The sequence below is a fragment of the Schistocerca gregaria genome, chromosome 10, assembly GCF_023897955.1.
Source record: "Schistocerca gregaria isolate iqSchGreg1 chromosome 10, iqSchGreg1.2, whole genome shotgun sequence".
Taxonomy (NCBI): domain Eukaryota; kingdom Metazoa; phylum Arthropoda; class Insecta; order Orthoptera; family Acrididae; genus Schistocerca; species Schistocerca gregaria.
Window position 1 is genome coordinate 65,178,316 of NC_064929.1, and position 16,505 is coordinate 65,194,820.

The 16,505-nt window shown below is 42.5% G+C and overlaps 1 protein-coding gene across 1 annotated transcript in view; it reads right to left on the minus strand.

Moving 5' to 3' along the window:
* The window catches only part of LOC126293582 (aminopeptidase N-like), a 217,492-nt gene that overhangs the window by 137,624 nt on the left and 63,363 nt on the right, over positions 1-16,505 (minus strand). Inside the window, exon 4 of the mRNA XM_049986857.1 lies at positions 2,508-2,663. Within this exon, the coding sequence (XP_049842814.1) occupies positions 2,508-2,663 (156 nt within the window). The remainder of the gene's footprint in view (positions 1-2,507; positions 2,664-16,505) is intronic.

Genomic DNA, 16,505 nt, shown 5'->3' on the forward strand with positions numbered 1-16,505 from the left:
TCGTGCAGCCCGCCTCCAGTGGTGTCGCGACAGGCGTGAATGGAGGGACGAATGGAGACGTGTCGTCTTCAGCGATGAGAGTCGCTTCTGCCTTGGTGCCAATGATGGTCGTATGCGTATTTGGCGCCACAATCAGGACTGCATACGACCGAGGCACACAGGGTCAACACCCAGCATCATGGTGTGGGGAGCGATCTCCTTCACTGGCCGTACACCTCTGGTGATCGTCGAGGGGACACTGAATATTGCACGGTACATCCAAACCGTCATCGAACCCATCGTTCTACCATTCCTAGACCGGCAGGGGAACTTGCTGTTCCAACAGGACAATGCACGTCCACATGTATCCCGTGCCACCCAACGTGCTCTAGAAGGTGTAAGGCAACTACCCTGGCCAGCAAGATATCCGGATCTGTCCCCCATTGAGCATGTTTGGGACTGGATGAAGCGTCGTCTCACGCGGTCTGCACGTCCAGCACGAACGCTGGTCCAACTGGGGCGACAGGTGGAAATGGCATGGCAAGCCGTTCCACAGGACTACATACAGCATCTCTACGATCGTCTCCATGGGAGAATAGCTGCCTGCATTGCTGCGAAAGGTGTATATACACTGTACTAGTACCGACATTGTGCATGCTCTGTTGCCAGTGTCTATCTGCCTGTGGTTCTGTCAGTGTAATCATGTGATGTATCGGACCCCAGAAATGTGTCAATAAAGTTTCCCCTTCCTGGGACAATGAATTCACGGTGTTCTTATTTCAGTTTCCAGGAGTGTAATAAGGAAAATCCTAGGACCAAGAACTAAAGATCGTGTGCACTATCCATATGACTCAATGCAGAAATATATGAAAATATCACCAATATAACAGACACAGTGCGCAAGAGAAGAATCCAATTCATGGGGCATTTAGAAAGAATGGACTCAAACAGGTTAACGCACAAAATCCATACATTTTTAAAGAACAAAACTACAAGACCGAACTGGTACAAACAGATGGTGAAAGGCCTGAGAGAATTAGGATCTCCAAATCTATAGCCGGCCAGAGTGGCCGAGTGGTTCTAGGCACTTCAGTCTGGACCCGCGCGACCGCTACGGTCGCAGGTTCGAATCCTGCCTCGGGCATGGATGTTTGTGATGTCCTTAGGTTAGTTAGGTTTAAGTAGTTCTAAGTTCTAGGGGACTGATGACCTCAAAAGTTAAGTCCCATAGTGCTCAGAGCCATTTGAACCGTTTTTGAACCAAATCTACATGACATAAATGAAATTAAAAAAAATCACAAACCCATGGGGGTTTTAAGGAAGAAGAGAGAAAAACTAACCGCCATAAGTTGTCTACACAACGAAAGCTAGCCCATTCGTTGCTTATGAAGGAATACTGGGCGAAAAGGAAGGCCAAGAAATGTTGATTACGCTTGGTCCTAAGTGATCCATCCGCGAAGAAGAAGAAGTAGTTTGTTTTGTACATATACATCACATCTATTTTTGGCCAATTCAGACAATTCCTTCGTGGTGTAATGGTACTTGAATTACGTAACCATTATGGTACCTCACCTGAGCCTCTCAATACCACTAATATTCTACTGTATTTCTGTTAACTACTTAACATATTTCTGAGACAACATTCCGATTTGATTTCATTTGTGATACATCGATGTGTTTATATTGCAATAATATTACTCTTATGTGTATTCTTTCTTTTGTCACTATGATCTTTGACGTACTTGTAACTCTGATTTTTGGACGCGTAAGTGATTATTAGTTAGTTGTTAAACTGTTAGAGAGTCGGACCTTGAGAAAGTCAAGTCTTGGACATCATGTTGGGAAGACGCGTATTGTAGTCCGCTTATAAAATGTGAACTTTAACAGTGACTGAGGAATATGTTTTCAAGTATGTTTTGTATTATGAAGTGATGTTTTGTGTTTACGTGACATTGCAATAAAAGTAATTATAAGGAAGTGTGACTTAATTTCGGAGTACTGATTATTTTTTTACATCACCATTGTCCAGCAAAAGTGTAATTTTCAAGAATGGTTTGTGAAGCGCTTCTTCAAAACTTTTGAATATACCAGAATAAAACCTAGGCTTCTTTGCATCCGAGTTTGGAATCATAACCACCTAGATTTTCAACGATTGAGCCATGATTTTACGACGAGACCAGCGTTGGAAACGCGAAAAGATGAGTGCCTAGTTTTTTCATTATTACATGAAATGACTATTTTAACTGTGCTCTAATGACATCTGCCACATAAAATGACTGTTGTTGTCCAAAAATGCAGTATTTAGCAGCGTGAGAAACACCACAATCGTTATTAAAATGCTGACCTTTGTTGTGGTAGGGTTGTTACAGTGGGACGTAGCTTTTTTTGTCTTAGAATGTATTAATTTTTCATGTGCAACATGCTTTTTTTCATATGGTGCCCATTTCTCGTGATGTTCGGTTGTTTCAAACTAAAACGCACACCGTGTATTGAGAAGCGTTCACTAGCAGAGACTCTGGTCTACTTACCTGGATACGGAGACGGTGGCGTCCGTAGCGCTTATGGCTTCGAACCCCGGCGGCACTACCACCTTCAGTCTGAAGCTGGCCTTCAGCGCTGGCTCGTCGAAGCAGGGGAACGCCCTCCTTGCGTAAGTCGGTTCAAACTTCGTAGCCGCCAGGTACCTGCCACAGAGGACGCACTTAGCTATTCCGCATGGCGTACCTTTTATTTATTTTGGTCGTTATTTACATATAATGAAGCGCCAAAAAATTAGTGTTGGCATGCATATTTAAATACAGATATATACAAACAGAATACAGCTATGTGGTCGGTAACAACTACACAGGGTGTTACAAAAAGGTACGGCCAAACTGTCAGGAAACATTCCTCACACACATATAAAGAAAAGATATTATGTGGACATGTATCCGGAAACGCTTAATTTCCATGTTGGAGCTCATTTTATGACTTCTCCTCAAATCACATTAATCGTGGAATGGAAACACACAGCAACAGAACGTAACAGCGTGACTTCAGACACTTTGTTACAGGAAATGTTCAAATAATCCCCCGTTAGCGAGGATACGTGCATCCACCCTCCGTCGCATGGAATCCCTGATGCGCTGATGCAGCCCTGGAGAATGGCGTATTGTATCACAGCCGTCCACAATACGAGCACGAAGAGTCTCTACATTTGGTTCCGGGGTTGCGTAGACAAGAGCTTTCAAATGCCCCCATAAATGAAAGTCAAGAGGGTTGAGGTCAGGAGAGCGTGGAGACCACGGAATTGGTCCGCCTCTACCAATCCATCGGTCACCGAAACTGTTGTTGAGAAGCGTACGAACACTTCGACTGAAATGTGCAGGAGATCCATTGTCCATGAACCACATGTTGTGTTGTACTTGTAAAGGCACATGTTCTAGCAGCACAGGTAGAGTATACCGTATGAAATTATGATAACGTGCTCCATTGAGCGTAGGTGGAAGAACATGGGGCCGAATCAAGACATCACCAACAATGCCTGCCCAAACGTTCACAGAAAATCTGTGTCGATGACGTGATTGCACAATTGCGTGCGAATTCTCGTCAGCCCACACCTGTTGATTGTGAAAATTTACAATTTGATCACGTTGGAATGAAGCCTCATCCGTAAAGAGAACATTTGCAGTCAAATGAGGATTGACACATTGTTGGATGAACCATTCGCAGAAGTGTACCCGTGTAGGCCAATCAGCTGCTGATAGTGCCTGCACACGCTGTACACGGTACGGAAACAACTGGTTCTCCCGTAGCACTCTCCATACAGTGACGTGGTCAACGTTACCTTGTACAGCAGCTACTTCCCTGACGCTGACATTAGGGTTATCGTCAACTGCACGCATTGCCTCGTCCATTGAAGGTGTTCTCGTCGTTCTGGCTCCTCTCCAGTCGCGAGACATAGGCTGGAATGTTCCGTGCTCCCTAAGACGCCGATCAATTGCTTCGAACGTCTTCCTGTCGGGACACCTTCGTTCTGGAAATCTGTCTCGACACAAACGGACCGGGCCACGGCTATTGCCGTGCTAATCCATACATCAAATGGGCATCTGCCAACTCCGCATTTGTAAACATTGCACTGACTGCAAAACCATGTTCGTGATGAACACTGTCCTGTTGATGCTGCGTACTGATGTGCTTGATGCTAGTACTGTAGAGCAATGAGTCGCATGTCAACACAAGCACCGAAGTCAACATTACCTTCCTTCAATTGGGCCAACTGGCGGTGAATCGAGGAAGTACAGTACATACTGACGAAACTAAAATGAGCTCTAACATGGAAATTAAGTGTTTCCGGACACATGTCCACATAACATCTTTTCTCTATTTGTGTGTGAGGAACGTTTCCTGAAAGTTTGGCCGTACCTTTTTGTAACACCCTGTATAACACTAGCTATACCCGGCGAACCTCGGTCCGCCTCTGAAAATCTTTATATATTATAGCTGACCCAGCAAATGTTGTTTTGTCAAATAAATTATCTCTAGTCTATAAGAATAACGTATACGTGTAGCACAATGTATACCTGTAACATAATAGCCATTGTTAGCGGGAGCTCGTGACAGAAACAGTAATAATGGCCGGAAACTGTCTAGGGAGTGAGAAAAGGCTTACGGGGAAAGTTTGGCAGTATCGGCCACTATTAGTTCTAGCGTTTCTACGGTAGATCGCGCGGATTTAACAATTGCAGCCGATACTCGGCTCGTCCATGAGCATACAGACATAGCGGCAATTTCGTGTCGAAACGTGTTCGCCAGCATTATGAATAAGGCCAAGTGTACACGCATCAATCTTTATCGTACGTAAAAATATTGTACGATTAAATTCTTTTAGAGGAACAAAGGAGAGCATAGGAACTTCTTTGTTCCACTTATTTGTTGATCGTACGATGAAAATCCATGCGTGTGCGCTAGGCCTAAATGTCGGTTTGGCGAATGACGCGTGCAACCTAGTTAAACTTCGCGGTCTATTTACGTCGATTCAGCGAGGGACATTCGAGTGATTGCTTTTGGTACGTTTTCTTCAATTACCTATCTGTCGAATAGTGAAAGACTGTCACCGGTAGACAACTACCGGGGATAACTGATCAAGTGATAATTCATCAGTTGTCGAGCGGGGTTGAAAATTATGAAATTACTAAAATCGCTATTAAAAATAGCGTTTGGTGGTAGAAGGGTGAAAATTTAGGGTCGTATGTATTTTTTAATTCCACATCATAAAAAATTAAAAGTTCTGTCCAAAGAATAAGAAAAACATTTTTGGTGTGGACCACTCTTATCACTGAGGGGTATGAAAAACAGATTACGACCGATTCTCATACCTACCGAATATGCATGTAAAATTTTATCAGAATCGATAGAACCATTTCGGAGGAGTATGGCAACTACACTGTGACACGAAAATTTTATATATAACGATAAGGATAACAAGTGTCTGGCCAGTTGTTAGATCAGCTATTGCTGCTACAATCGCAGGTTATCAAGATTTAAGTGACATGTTCAAAATCGGGTATCTGCCAGTTGTTTGCGTCGTTCTGTCACAATATTTCGATAGTGTACCTCACTGTGTACCTCACTATCGAAATATTGTGACAGAACGACGCAAACAACTGGCAGATACCCGATTTTGAACATGTCAACATATCGCCAGGAAAGTTTCAAGATTTATAAGATTTAAGTGAGTCTGAACGCGGTTTCGTTGCAGGCGCACGAGCGATAAAACACAGCATCTCCGAGGTAGCGATGATGTGGGGATTTTCCCTTACGACCATTTCACGAATGCACCGTGAATATCAGGAATCGGCTGGAACATCAAATCTCCGATCGCTGTGGACGGAAAAAATCCTTCAAAAATGGGACCAACGACGGTTTAGGTGAATCGTTCAACTTGACAGAAGTGCAACCCTTCCGTAAAATGCTGGGCCATTAACAACTAATAAAGTTAGTTGTTGTTATTGTGGTCTTCAGTCCTGAGACTGGTTTGATGCAGCTCTCCATGCTACTCTATCCTGTGCAAGCTTCTTCATCTCCCAGTACCTACTGCAGCCTACACCCTTCTGAATCTGCTTAGTGTATTCATCTTTTGGTCTCCCTCTACGATTTTTACCTTCCACGCTGCCCTCCTAAGCTAAATTTGTGATCCCTTGATGCCTGAGAACATGTCCTACCAACCGATCCCTTCTTGTGGTCAAGTTGTGCCACAAACTTCTCTTCTCCCCATTCTATTCAATACTTCCTCATTAGTTATGTGATCTACGCATCTAATTTTCAGCATTCTTCTGTAGCACCACATTTCGAAAGCTTCTATTCTCTTCTTGTCCAAAATATTTATCGTCCATGTTTCACTTCCATACATGGTTACACTCCATACAAATACTTTCAGAAACGACTTCCTCATACTTAAATCTATACTCGATGTTAACAAACTTCTCTTCCTCAGAAACGCTTTCCTTGCCATTGCCAGTCTACATTTTATATCCTCTCTACTTCGACCATCATCAGTTATTTTGCTCCCCAAATAGCAAAAATCATATACTACTTTAAGTGTCTCATTTTCTAATCTAATTCCCTCAACATCACCTTACTTAATTCGACTACATTCCATTATCCTCGTTTTGCTTTTGTTGATGTTCATCTTATACCCTCCTTTCAAGACACTGTGCATTCTGTTGAACTGCTCTTCCAAGTCCTTTGCTGTCTCTGACAGAATTACAATGGCATCGACGAACCTCAAAGTTTTTATTTCTTCTCCATGGATTTTAATACCTACTCCGAATTTTTCTTTTGTTTCCTTTACTGCTTGCTTAATATACAGATAGAATAGCATCGGGGAGAGGCTACAACCCTGTCTCACTTCCTTCCCAACCACTGTTTCCTTTCATGTCGCTCGACTCTTATAATTGCCATCTGGTTTCTGTACAAAGTATAAATACCCTTTCGCTCCCTGTATTTTACCTCTGCCACCTTCAGAATTTGAAAGAGAGTATTCCAGTCAGTATCGTCAAAAGCTTTCTCTAAGTCTACAAATGCTAGAAATGTAGCTTTGCCTTTCCTTAATCTTTCTTCTAAGATAAGTCTTAGGGTCAGTATTGACTCAGGTGTTCCAACATTTCTACGGAATCCAAACTGATCTTCCCCAAGGTCGGGTTCTACCAGTTTTTCCATTCGTCTGTAAAGAATCAGCGTTTCCATTTTGCAGCTGTGACTTATTAAACTGATAGTTCGGTAATATTTACATGTCAACACCTGCTTTCTTTGGGATTGGAATGATTACATTCTTCCTGAAGTCTGAGGGAATTTCGCCTGTCTCATACATCTTGCTCACCAGATGGTAGAGTTTTGTCAGGACTGGCTGTCCCAAGGCCGTCAGTAGTTCTAATGGAATGTTGTCTACTCCCGGGGCCTTGTTTCGACTCAGGTCTTTCAGTGCTCTGTCAAACTCTTCACGCAGTATCATATCTCCCATTTCATCCTCGTCTACCTCCTGTTCCATTTCCATAATATTGTCCTCAAGAACATCGCCCCCGTATAGACCCTCTATATACTCCTTCCAACTTTCTGCTTTCCATTCTTTGCTTAGAACTGGGTTTCCATCTGAGCTCTTGATATTCATGCAAGTGGCTATCTTTTATCCAAAGGTTTCTTTAATTTTCCTGTAGGCAGTATCTATCTTACCCCTCGTGATATAAGCCTCTACATCCTTACATTTGTCCTCTAGCCATCCCTGCTTAGCCATTTTGCACTTCCTATCGATCTCATTTTTGAGACGTTTATATTCCTTTTTGCCTGCTTCACTTACTGCATTTTTGTATTTTCTCCTTTCATCATTTAAATTCAGTATTTCTTCTGTTACCCAAGGATTTCTACTAGCCCTCGTCTTTTTACCTACTTGATCCTCTGCTGCCTTCACTATTTCATTTCTCAAAGTTAGTACGGGCAGTATTCCCCACTATCGCTGCTGTTCCTGCTACTGTCACAACAAGGAAGATAATAATAATAATAATAATAATAATAACGATAATAATCGTGGCGGTGGTGGTGGTGGCTAGAACGAAATATGCTCCTATCATAGCGCAAAAAAGGCGAATATGTTCTGGGCAGAGTTAGGGATTAAAACAATGGAACTAGCTTTTCGACTTATTCGCCAGTTTCAAAAACATTTAAATCAGAACATCCTGAAACATTGCGCTTTTTGTACGAGGGTTGGAACTTAAATAATGGCACAAATTTATTCGCAAGCCATACAAAAGAGTTACTTGTTTTCACCTATTACTGTCCTTCAAAGTAGTCACCATTGTTGTTTAGAACCCGCTGCCAGCGATGTGTAAGGCGTAGTACACCGTTAGCAGAGCCTGTTCTGTTGATGGTGCGAATGGAGCGGTCTGCTGCCTGTCGAATCTCTGGAACAGTTGTGAAACGAATGCCACGAAGTGGTTCCTTAATCTTTGGAACCAAATCAAAGTCACAAGGACTTTAGTCCGGGGAGTATGGTGGATGGTACAGTACTTCCTAGTCCCATCGAGCGAACAGAGCAGCCACAGCTTGCGTTGTATGTGCCTGCGCGTTGTATTGCAAAATGATGGGTGGGTTGGCTTAACAATCCAAAGCAACCTGAAATGGGACACACGTATTGAGTCCCTAGCAACTAAGTTGTCAAAAATATATTTGCAATCAGTACTATTAGCAAGTTCTGTAGAGACACCGTAGTACTAAAGACTGCATACCACGCTCTTTTCTCCTTTCACTTGAACTATGGTATTGAAATTTGGGGGGCAACAACCAAGATAATCTAGACAAGCTACTCATTCTTGAAGAAAGGGGTGTGAGAATAATCTGTGGAGCAAAATATAGGAAATCTTGTCGCAACTTGTTTCCAAAATCAGAGGTGTTACATTCTAAAAGCCATATTGCTTGTGAAAAGACTGCACCCAAACACTTATTCAGATTTCCACCAGTACAATACTAGAAATAAAGAAAGATTTTACATTGGCAGCCACAGAACAGCACTTTACGAAAAGGGGCCTCAGTACGCAGGTATAAATTTAGCTAAGGCACTACCTAGTGCAGTCATGGCTCTTCCTACAGTAAAACTGAAACATCAACTTAAGAAATTTTTAGTAAAACACCCTTTCTAAACATTAGAAGAATACCATACTTATATGAAGAACAACAAATGCTTTGTGAAATTATGTGAATAGAAATCAGTTGACATCTTACTGTAATTTTGTTGTAAATTAATGACGTATTCAGAAGAATGTGTCTTGTGTATTGTACAAATAACTTTAATCATTACTGTTTCTTTGTACATGTGCAGTGTACAATTCGATGTTGAATAAAGCTATTATTATTATTATTATTATTATTATTATTATTATTATTATTATTATTATGGAAGCGAAAGCTGGGTGGATTCAGGTTACCTTATCAACAAGGTTGAGGTTACGGATATGAAAGTAGCTAGGATGATTGCAGGTACTAGTAGATGGGAACAATGGCAGGAGGGTGTCCACAATGAGGAATTCAAAGAAAAACTGGGAATGAACTCTATAGATGTAGCAGTCAGGGCGAACAGGCTTAGATGGTGGGGTCATGTTACATGCATGGGAGAAGCAAGGTTACCGAAGAGACTCATGGGTTCAGCAGTAGAGGGTAGGAGGAGTCGTGGTAGACCAAGGGGAAGGTACCTGGATTCGGTTAAGAATGGCTTTGAAGTAATAAGTTTAACATCAGAAGAGACACCAATGTTAGCACTGAATAGGGGATCGTGGAGGAATTTTATAAGGGGGCTATGCTCCAGACTGAACACTGAGAGGCATAATCAGTCTTAAATGATGGTGATGATGATTATTATTATTATTAAAGTGTCGCCGCTTCTTTCGCAAACCTAGTCGCAGGTGATGCTCCAGAGCCCCAGTATGGTGAAAGGTATGGTGATTCTCGTGAACGACTGTGATGGTATTATCCTAACGCATTATATTCCTCCACAGAAGACCGTCAATGCACAGTATTACAGTTCGTTTTTGGAGCATAGTTGCCACTATTTAAGTCCCAACCCTCGTACTTGTTAGCACTACAACCCATGTCATGTAATATAATGGATTGTGTCTAGTAAAGTAACATAATACATAGTGTCATCACCCCCACCCCCGCCTCACCCATCAGGAACAAATCCACATCAGAAATCTTATCACCCCAGAAAATCATTTTTTCAGCTATTACATGTATGCTCTTCAGCCATATGATATTATACAATAGACTGTTTACCATGGCTGGTGAATCTTCTAGATTTCGGGCACAGGTTCATGGACTTTGGCCTATAAATTGCAAGAAGCAGGTGTGCCAAGACCTTTCTGATAAGAGAGCATACTGCGCTGGGGAAGTAAGGTCATTTTGCAAAAAAAAGTGCGAGTATGTCAAAATGTTTTGTCTTACGTATCTTTGAAACAGCCAGATAATTCGAAAAACTAGTTCCCATTCCTTACATCCCCAACTATGCACGCGACATACTCACCTTTTGTTGTGCTGTGGCAGGACCATTTTTCATTCTTGTTCCCGAGTTTTACTCTATCATAATTTTTGTATTATTCTACCATAAAGGAAAATAAAGAAAAGTTCGGAGTAGGTATTAAAATCCATGGAGAAGAAATAAAAACTTTGACGTTCGCCGATGACATTGTAATTCTGTCAGAGACAGCAAAGGACTTGGAAGAGCAGTTGAACAGAATGGACAGTGTCTTGAAAGGAGGGTATAAGATGAACATCAACAAAAGCAAAACGAGGATAATGAAATGTAGTCGAATTAAGTCGGGCGATGCTGAGGGAATTAGATTAGGAAATGAGACACTTAAAGTAGTAAAGGAGTTTTGCTATTTGGGGAGCAAAATAACTGATGATGGTTGAAGTGGAGAGGATATAAAATGTAGACTGGCAATGGCAAGGAAAGCGTTTCTGAAGAAGAGAAATTTGTTAACATCGAGTAGAGATTTAAGTGTCAGGAAGTCGTTTCTGAAAGTATTTGTATGGAGTGTAGCCATGTATCGAAGGGAAACATGGGCGATAAATAGTTTAGACAAGAAGAGAATAGAAGCTTTCGAAATGTGGTGCTACAGAAGAATGCTGAAGATTAGACGGGTAGATCACATAACTAATGAGGAGGTATTGAATAGAGTTGGGGAGAAGAGGAGTTTGTGGCGCAACTTGACTAGAAGAAGGGATCGGTTGGTAGGACATGTTCTGAGGCATCAAGGGATCACCAATTTAGTACTGGAGGGCAGCTTGCAGGGTAAAAATCCTAGAGGGAGACCAGGAGATGAATACACTAGGCAGATTCAGAAGGATGTAGGCTGCAGTAGGTACTGGGAGATGAACAGGCTTACACAGTAGCACGGAGAGCTGCATCAAATCAGTCTCTGGACTGAAGACCACAACAACAATTTTGATATTAGATAGCCATAGCACAGCTTGGCAATCTGTGTAGATTTCTGCCAACACAGGTGGCAGCTGATCCGGTATAGGTTTTATATTGCCTTTCGAACTGTTAATTCTGTTAATTACATGTACAGGGTGTTTCAAAAAGGATTCTACGACTTTGAAAATTCATATAGATTAATTCATAGTACCTACAGAGGCGAATGTAGTGTCAGTTTGTACGGAAATACGTCAAGTTTTGTCTCGCGTAGTTCTCTAGTGCCGAAACGCATCGTAAGGAGCGCTAGAGGCAGTAGCGTTAAAGATGGCTGCCTTCATTGGAACTGAGTGTGCTAGGTGGATGTTTTGGTTTGAAGAATCGAAGCCAGCAACAACAGTTCAGCGTATTTTCCGTACCAAGTACGCTAAGGATCCTCATAGTAGGCCTATAACTTACGAGTAGCATAAATGTTTTGGAGAAACTGGATGCTCGATAAGACATGGGAAATCATCAAGTCGTCAAAGCATGTCTTACTTTTTTCTACGAGAGAACCATCAATGGATACGTTACAACAATTTTTGATACCTCATATCGGTGAGGATGACCAAGAACTAAATGTTTACTTCATGCAGGATGGTGCACCACCCCACTACCTGGCTGATGTCCAGAATTATCTGTGTCCGCTTTCCAGGTCAATGGATTGGCTGTGATGTGTCAGTTGCATGGGCCCCACGTTCCCCAGACCTGACACAATTCGATTTTGCTTATGGGGATTCATCAAGGATATCCTGCGCTGGCTTCTGTACCTGAACTTACAGCAAGAATTTGCGCCGCCAATGAGAAAGTTACATGTGCAATGTTACTGCAAGTTTGGCAAGAAATTAACTTCCCATGGGCTGTGTGCAGGATAATCAACGGAAACCACATACAACATCTTTAGTTTAAGGTAAAAAAAAAAACTTGATGTGTTTCCCTACAAAATAACAGTAAATCCGGCTCTATATCTTCTTTCAATCAATTTATATGAATTTTTAAAATTGTGATGTCCTTTCTGAAACTCCCTGTCTACCTTCTTACAATATTTCAACTGATTCGCACAAGTTGGAAACACATAAGTGGAGCTCCTAAAAAACACACAAAAAGTGTTTTTCGGTACATATAATGCGAATGAAACTAGTTTTGAAAGTAAGTTTTTAATTTTAGCGTAATAATGCATTTTTTATTTATTTGAATCATTTCAAACCGTTTCCGCACATTCAGTTCACGCAAGAATGATTCCTATGTGCTACGTTTATCTCGAATTTAAACCTTTGTGTCTCGGCAATGGATAAAGATTATTTAATAAAAAAATTAGTTTCGACCTTATCCATTTACTGTATGTACGGTACCTTAGCGCAAGGTTTTAACAACTTTGTATAAGTTTAAAGTAAAGAAGAAATCAGAATAACTTGTTTTTTGCACGTAGGTCTATTTGCACATAAAATCCGAATGGTCGACATACTAATGGTACCATTAGCTGATCGTTAATTTCAGTCCCTTAACATTTGTTTTCAAAAATAGTCAATAGATTTGCACAATTTGCCAGGGCGCCGGTTCCAGTTCGTTGTTCAAACGTTGGTTAACATAGGGTAACACAGCTGCAGAAGACAGATGTACAAATGACCAAACGGATGGCCGCTGACTTGGGCTAGACCAAAAAGCTTTTCACTGCATGTTTTTAGCTGAGATAGGAACTGAGCACCAAGAACCCACTCCCCTTCCGACCCTCGATTCTGCACGTGGACTTCCGAAACATACACTACTGGCCACTAAAATGGCTACACCACGAAGATGACGTGCTACAGACGCGAAATTTAACCCACAGGACGAAGAAGCTGTGATATGCAAATGATTACCTTTCAGAGCATTCACACAAGGTTGGCGCCGGTGGCGAGACCTACAACGTGCTCACATGAGGAAAGTTTCCAACCGATTTCTCATACACAAACAGCACTTGACCGGCGCTGCCTGCTGAAACGTTGTTGTCATGCCTCGTGTAAGGAGGAGAAATGCGTACCATCACGTTTCCGACTTTGATGAAGGTCGGTATGTAGTCTATAGCGACTGGTGTTTATCTTATCACGACGTTGCTGCTCGCGTTGGTCGATATCCAATGACTGTTAGCAGAATATGGAATCAGTGGCTTCAGGAGGGTAATACGGAACGCCGTGCTGGATCCCAGCGGCATCGTATCACTAGCAGTAGAGATGACAGGCATCTTGTCCCTAAGGCTGTGACGGATCGTGCAGCCACGTCTCGATCCCTGAGTCAACAGATGGAGACGTTTACAAGACAACAACCATCTGCACGAACAGTTTGACGACGTTTGCAACAGCATGAATTATCAATTCAGAGACCATGGCTGCGGTTACCCTTGACGCTGCATCACAGACAGGAGCGCCTGCGATGGTGTACTCGACGACGAACCTGCGTGCACGAACGGCTAATCGTCATTTTTTCGGATGAATTCAGGTTCTGTTTACAGCATCATGATGGTCGCATCTGTGTTTGGCGACATCGCATTGAACGCGTGTATTCGTCATCGCCATACTAGCGTATCACCCGGTGTGATGGTATGGGGTTCCATTGGTTACACGTCTCGCCCATCTCTTGTTCGCATTGACGGCAGTTTGAACAGTGGACGTTTGATTTCAGATGTGTTATGACCCGTGGCTCTACCCTTCATTCGATCCTTGCGAAACCCTACATTACATCAAGATAATGCATGACCGCGTGTTGCAGGTCCGGTACGGGCCTTTCTGGATATGGAAAATGTTCGACTGCTGCCCTGGCCAGCACATTCTCCAGATCTCTCCCCAATTGAAAACGTCTGGTCAATGGTGGCCGAGCAACTGGCTCGTCACAATACGCCAGTCACTACTGTTGATGAACTGTGGTATCGTGTTGAAGCTGCACGGGCAGCTTTACCAGTACACGCCACCCACGCTCTGTTTGACTCAATGCCCAGGCGTATCAAGGCCGTTATTACGGCCAAAGGTGGTCGTTGTGGGTACTGATTTCTCAGGATCTATGCACCCAAATTGCGAGAAAATGTAATCACATGTCAGTTCTAGTATAATATATTTGTCCAATGAATACCCGTTTATCTGCATTTCCTCTTGGTGTAGCAATTTTAACGGCCAGTAGTGTATTAATGACGTTGCAGATAACATTAGTAGTAATCACAGACTTTTTTTTGCAGATGATGCAGCTATCTATAAGGAATTCTAATTGAAATTTTTTCTGCTCTCATTTAACGTTAGGACTGTGTATCTCAAAATTAACAAATATGAACTTGTACCACTATTGAAATAAGCCCTTCATATTATAATGTAGGAGATTACTCAAGAGTCGGGTTCCTGATATTGAGAGGGATTTAGAGAAACTGGCTAACGATGTAGAGGGACAAAAAGAATTTTTCTCTGATGGGCATCAGGGGACAGTGTGTGCTGATAAGACAGAATTACAAAATGCAGGAGGTACAGAAATCTCTGCGCTTGTCTGCGAGCAGCCTGGATAGATGTGCATATGGCGGTGAAATATGATCAGAGTCAAACATCGCAGACATAACGAATAGAGGCATTCATAACCAGTTTCGTCGGCTGTGGCTTTTGTTGAGAAATACGAGAGTCGATCAATAAGCAATGTCCCACTTTTTTCTTAAAAAAAAAAAAGCCATTAATATACGTAGGCAAACGCCCTTGTTGATACTTCACATCTGATGTTTGTTCTGTGCGCCGGTGAAGTTTCGAACCGTTCTGGCAGATGGCAGTGCTGTAGCACAGCGTCAAAATGGCGTCTACATACGGCCCACGTTACAAGCAACGTGCTGTTATTGAATTCTTCTGTGCACAAAAAGAAACCGTTGTGAACATCCGCAAACGTTTCTGTGCAATGTATGGCGATGCTGCAGTTGATAGGAGTACAGCCGGGCGATCAGTAAAGAAAGTCACAGCCTCAGGAGATGCAGAAACAGAGCTCCACGATCAGCCACGAAGGGGACGTCCTGTCACAGCCACTGCTCCAGACGTGCTGCATCGTGCGGATGCCGTTATTCGTGGCGACCGGCGCATCACAAACCGAAAACTGGCTCTACAGTTGTCGGTCAGCACTGGAAGTGCGTCGGCAATGTTCGAGACTCTCTGGTATTCAAAGAGGTGCTCACGGTGGGCTCCACGAATACTCACAGCAGACCACAATATTCAAAGAAAGGCCGTTTCATCTGAATTGTTGGAGCGATTTGAGACTGAGAGAGAGGCCTTTCTGTCACGGATCGTTACGAGGGACGAAATCTGGGTGCACCACTTTGCGCCAGAAACGAAAAGGTAGTCTATGAAGTGGCTTCATGCTCATTCACCACAAAAGAAGAATTTAGAGACAACCCCTTCTGCCGGAAAAGTCATGGTGACAGTCTAGTAGAATTGTGATGGCGTCATTCTCGTGGATGTGATGCCAATAGGGTCAACCATCAATTCAGAGGCATACGTGAAGACTCTTAATAAACTCAAAAACCGTTTCTGACATGTTAGATCGTACAAGAATCGAGCAAAAATCTTGCTCCAACACTTCAATTCACGCCCACACACAAGTCTGAGAACCCAAGAACACATCGCTATATTGGATTGGACTTCATTGCCTCATCCTACCAACAGTCCAGACCTGGCACCCTCGGACATCCATCTCTTTGGACCGCTTAAAGATTCTGAATGGGGAACTCACTTTGAAGATGACAAGAGTTTGAGTCGTTTAGTGGATACATGGCTACGCCTACAGGTCAAGAACTTTTACCAACAGGGAATAAATGATCTTCCGTAACGTTGGCGAGTGACCATAGAACGTCATGGAGTCTACGTAGAAAAATAGGGTATAAACAAGACATGCTGATGTATATAGTCACCAAATTCTGACTCTTAACAATAAATGTGTTCAGACGAAAATTGGGGCATTACTTATTGGGCGACCTTAGTACCTTTCAGGATAACATGACTGCATTCATTTATTATAAGTGTGTTTGTACAAGTTACTTTTTCAGATCAGGAGAGAA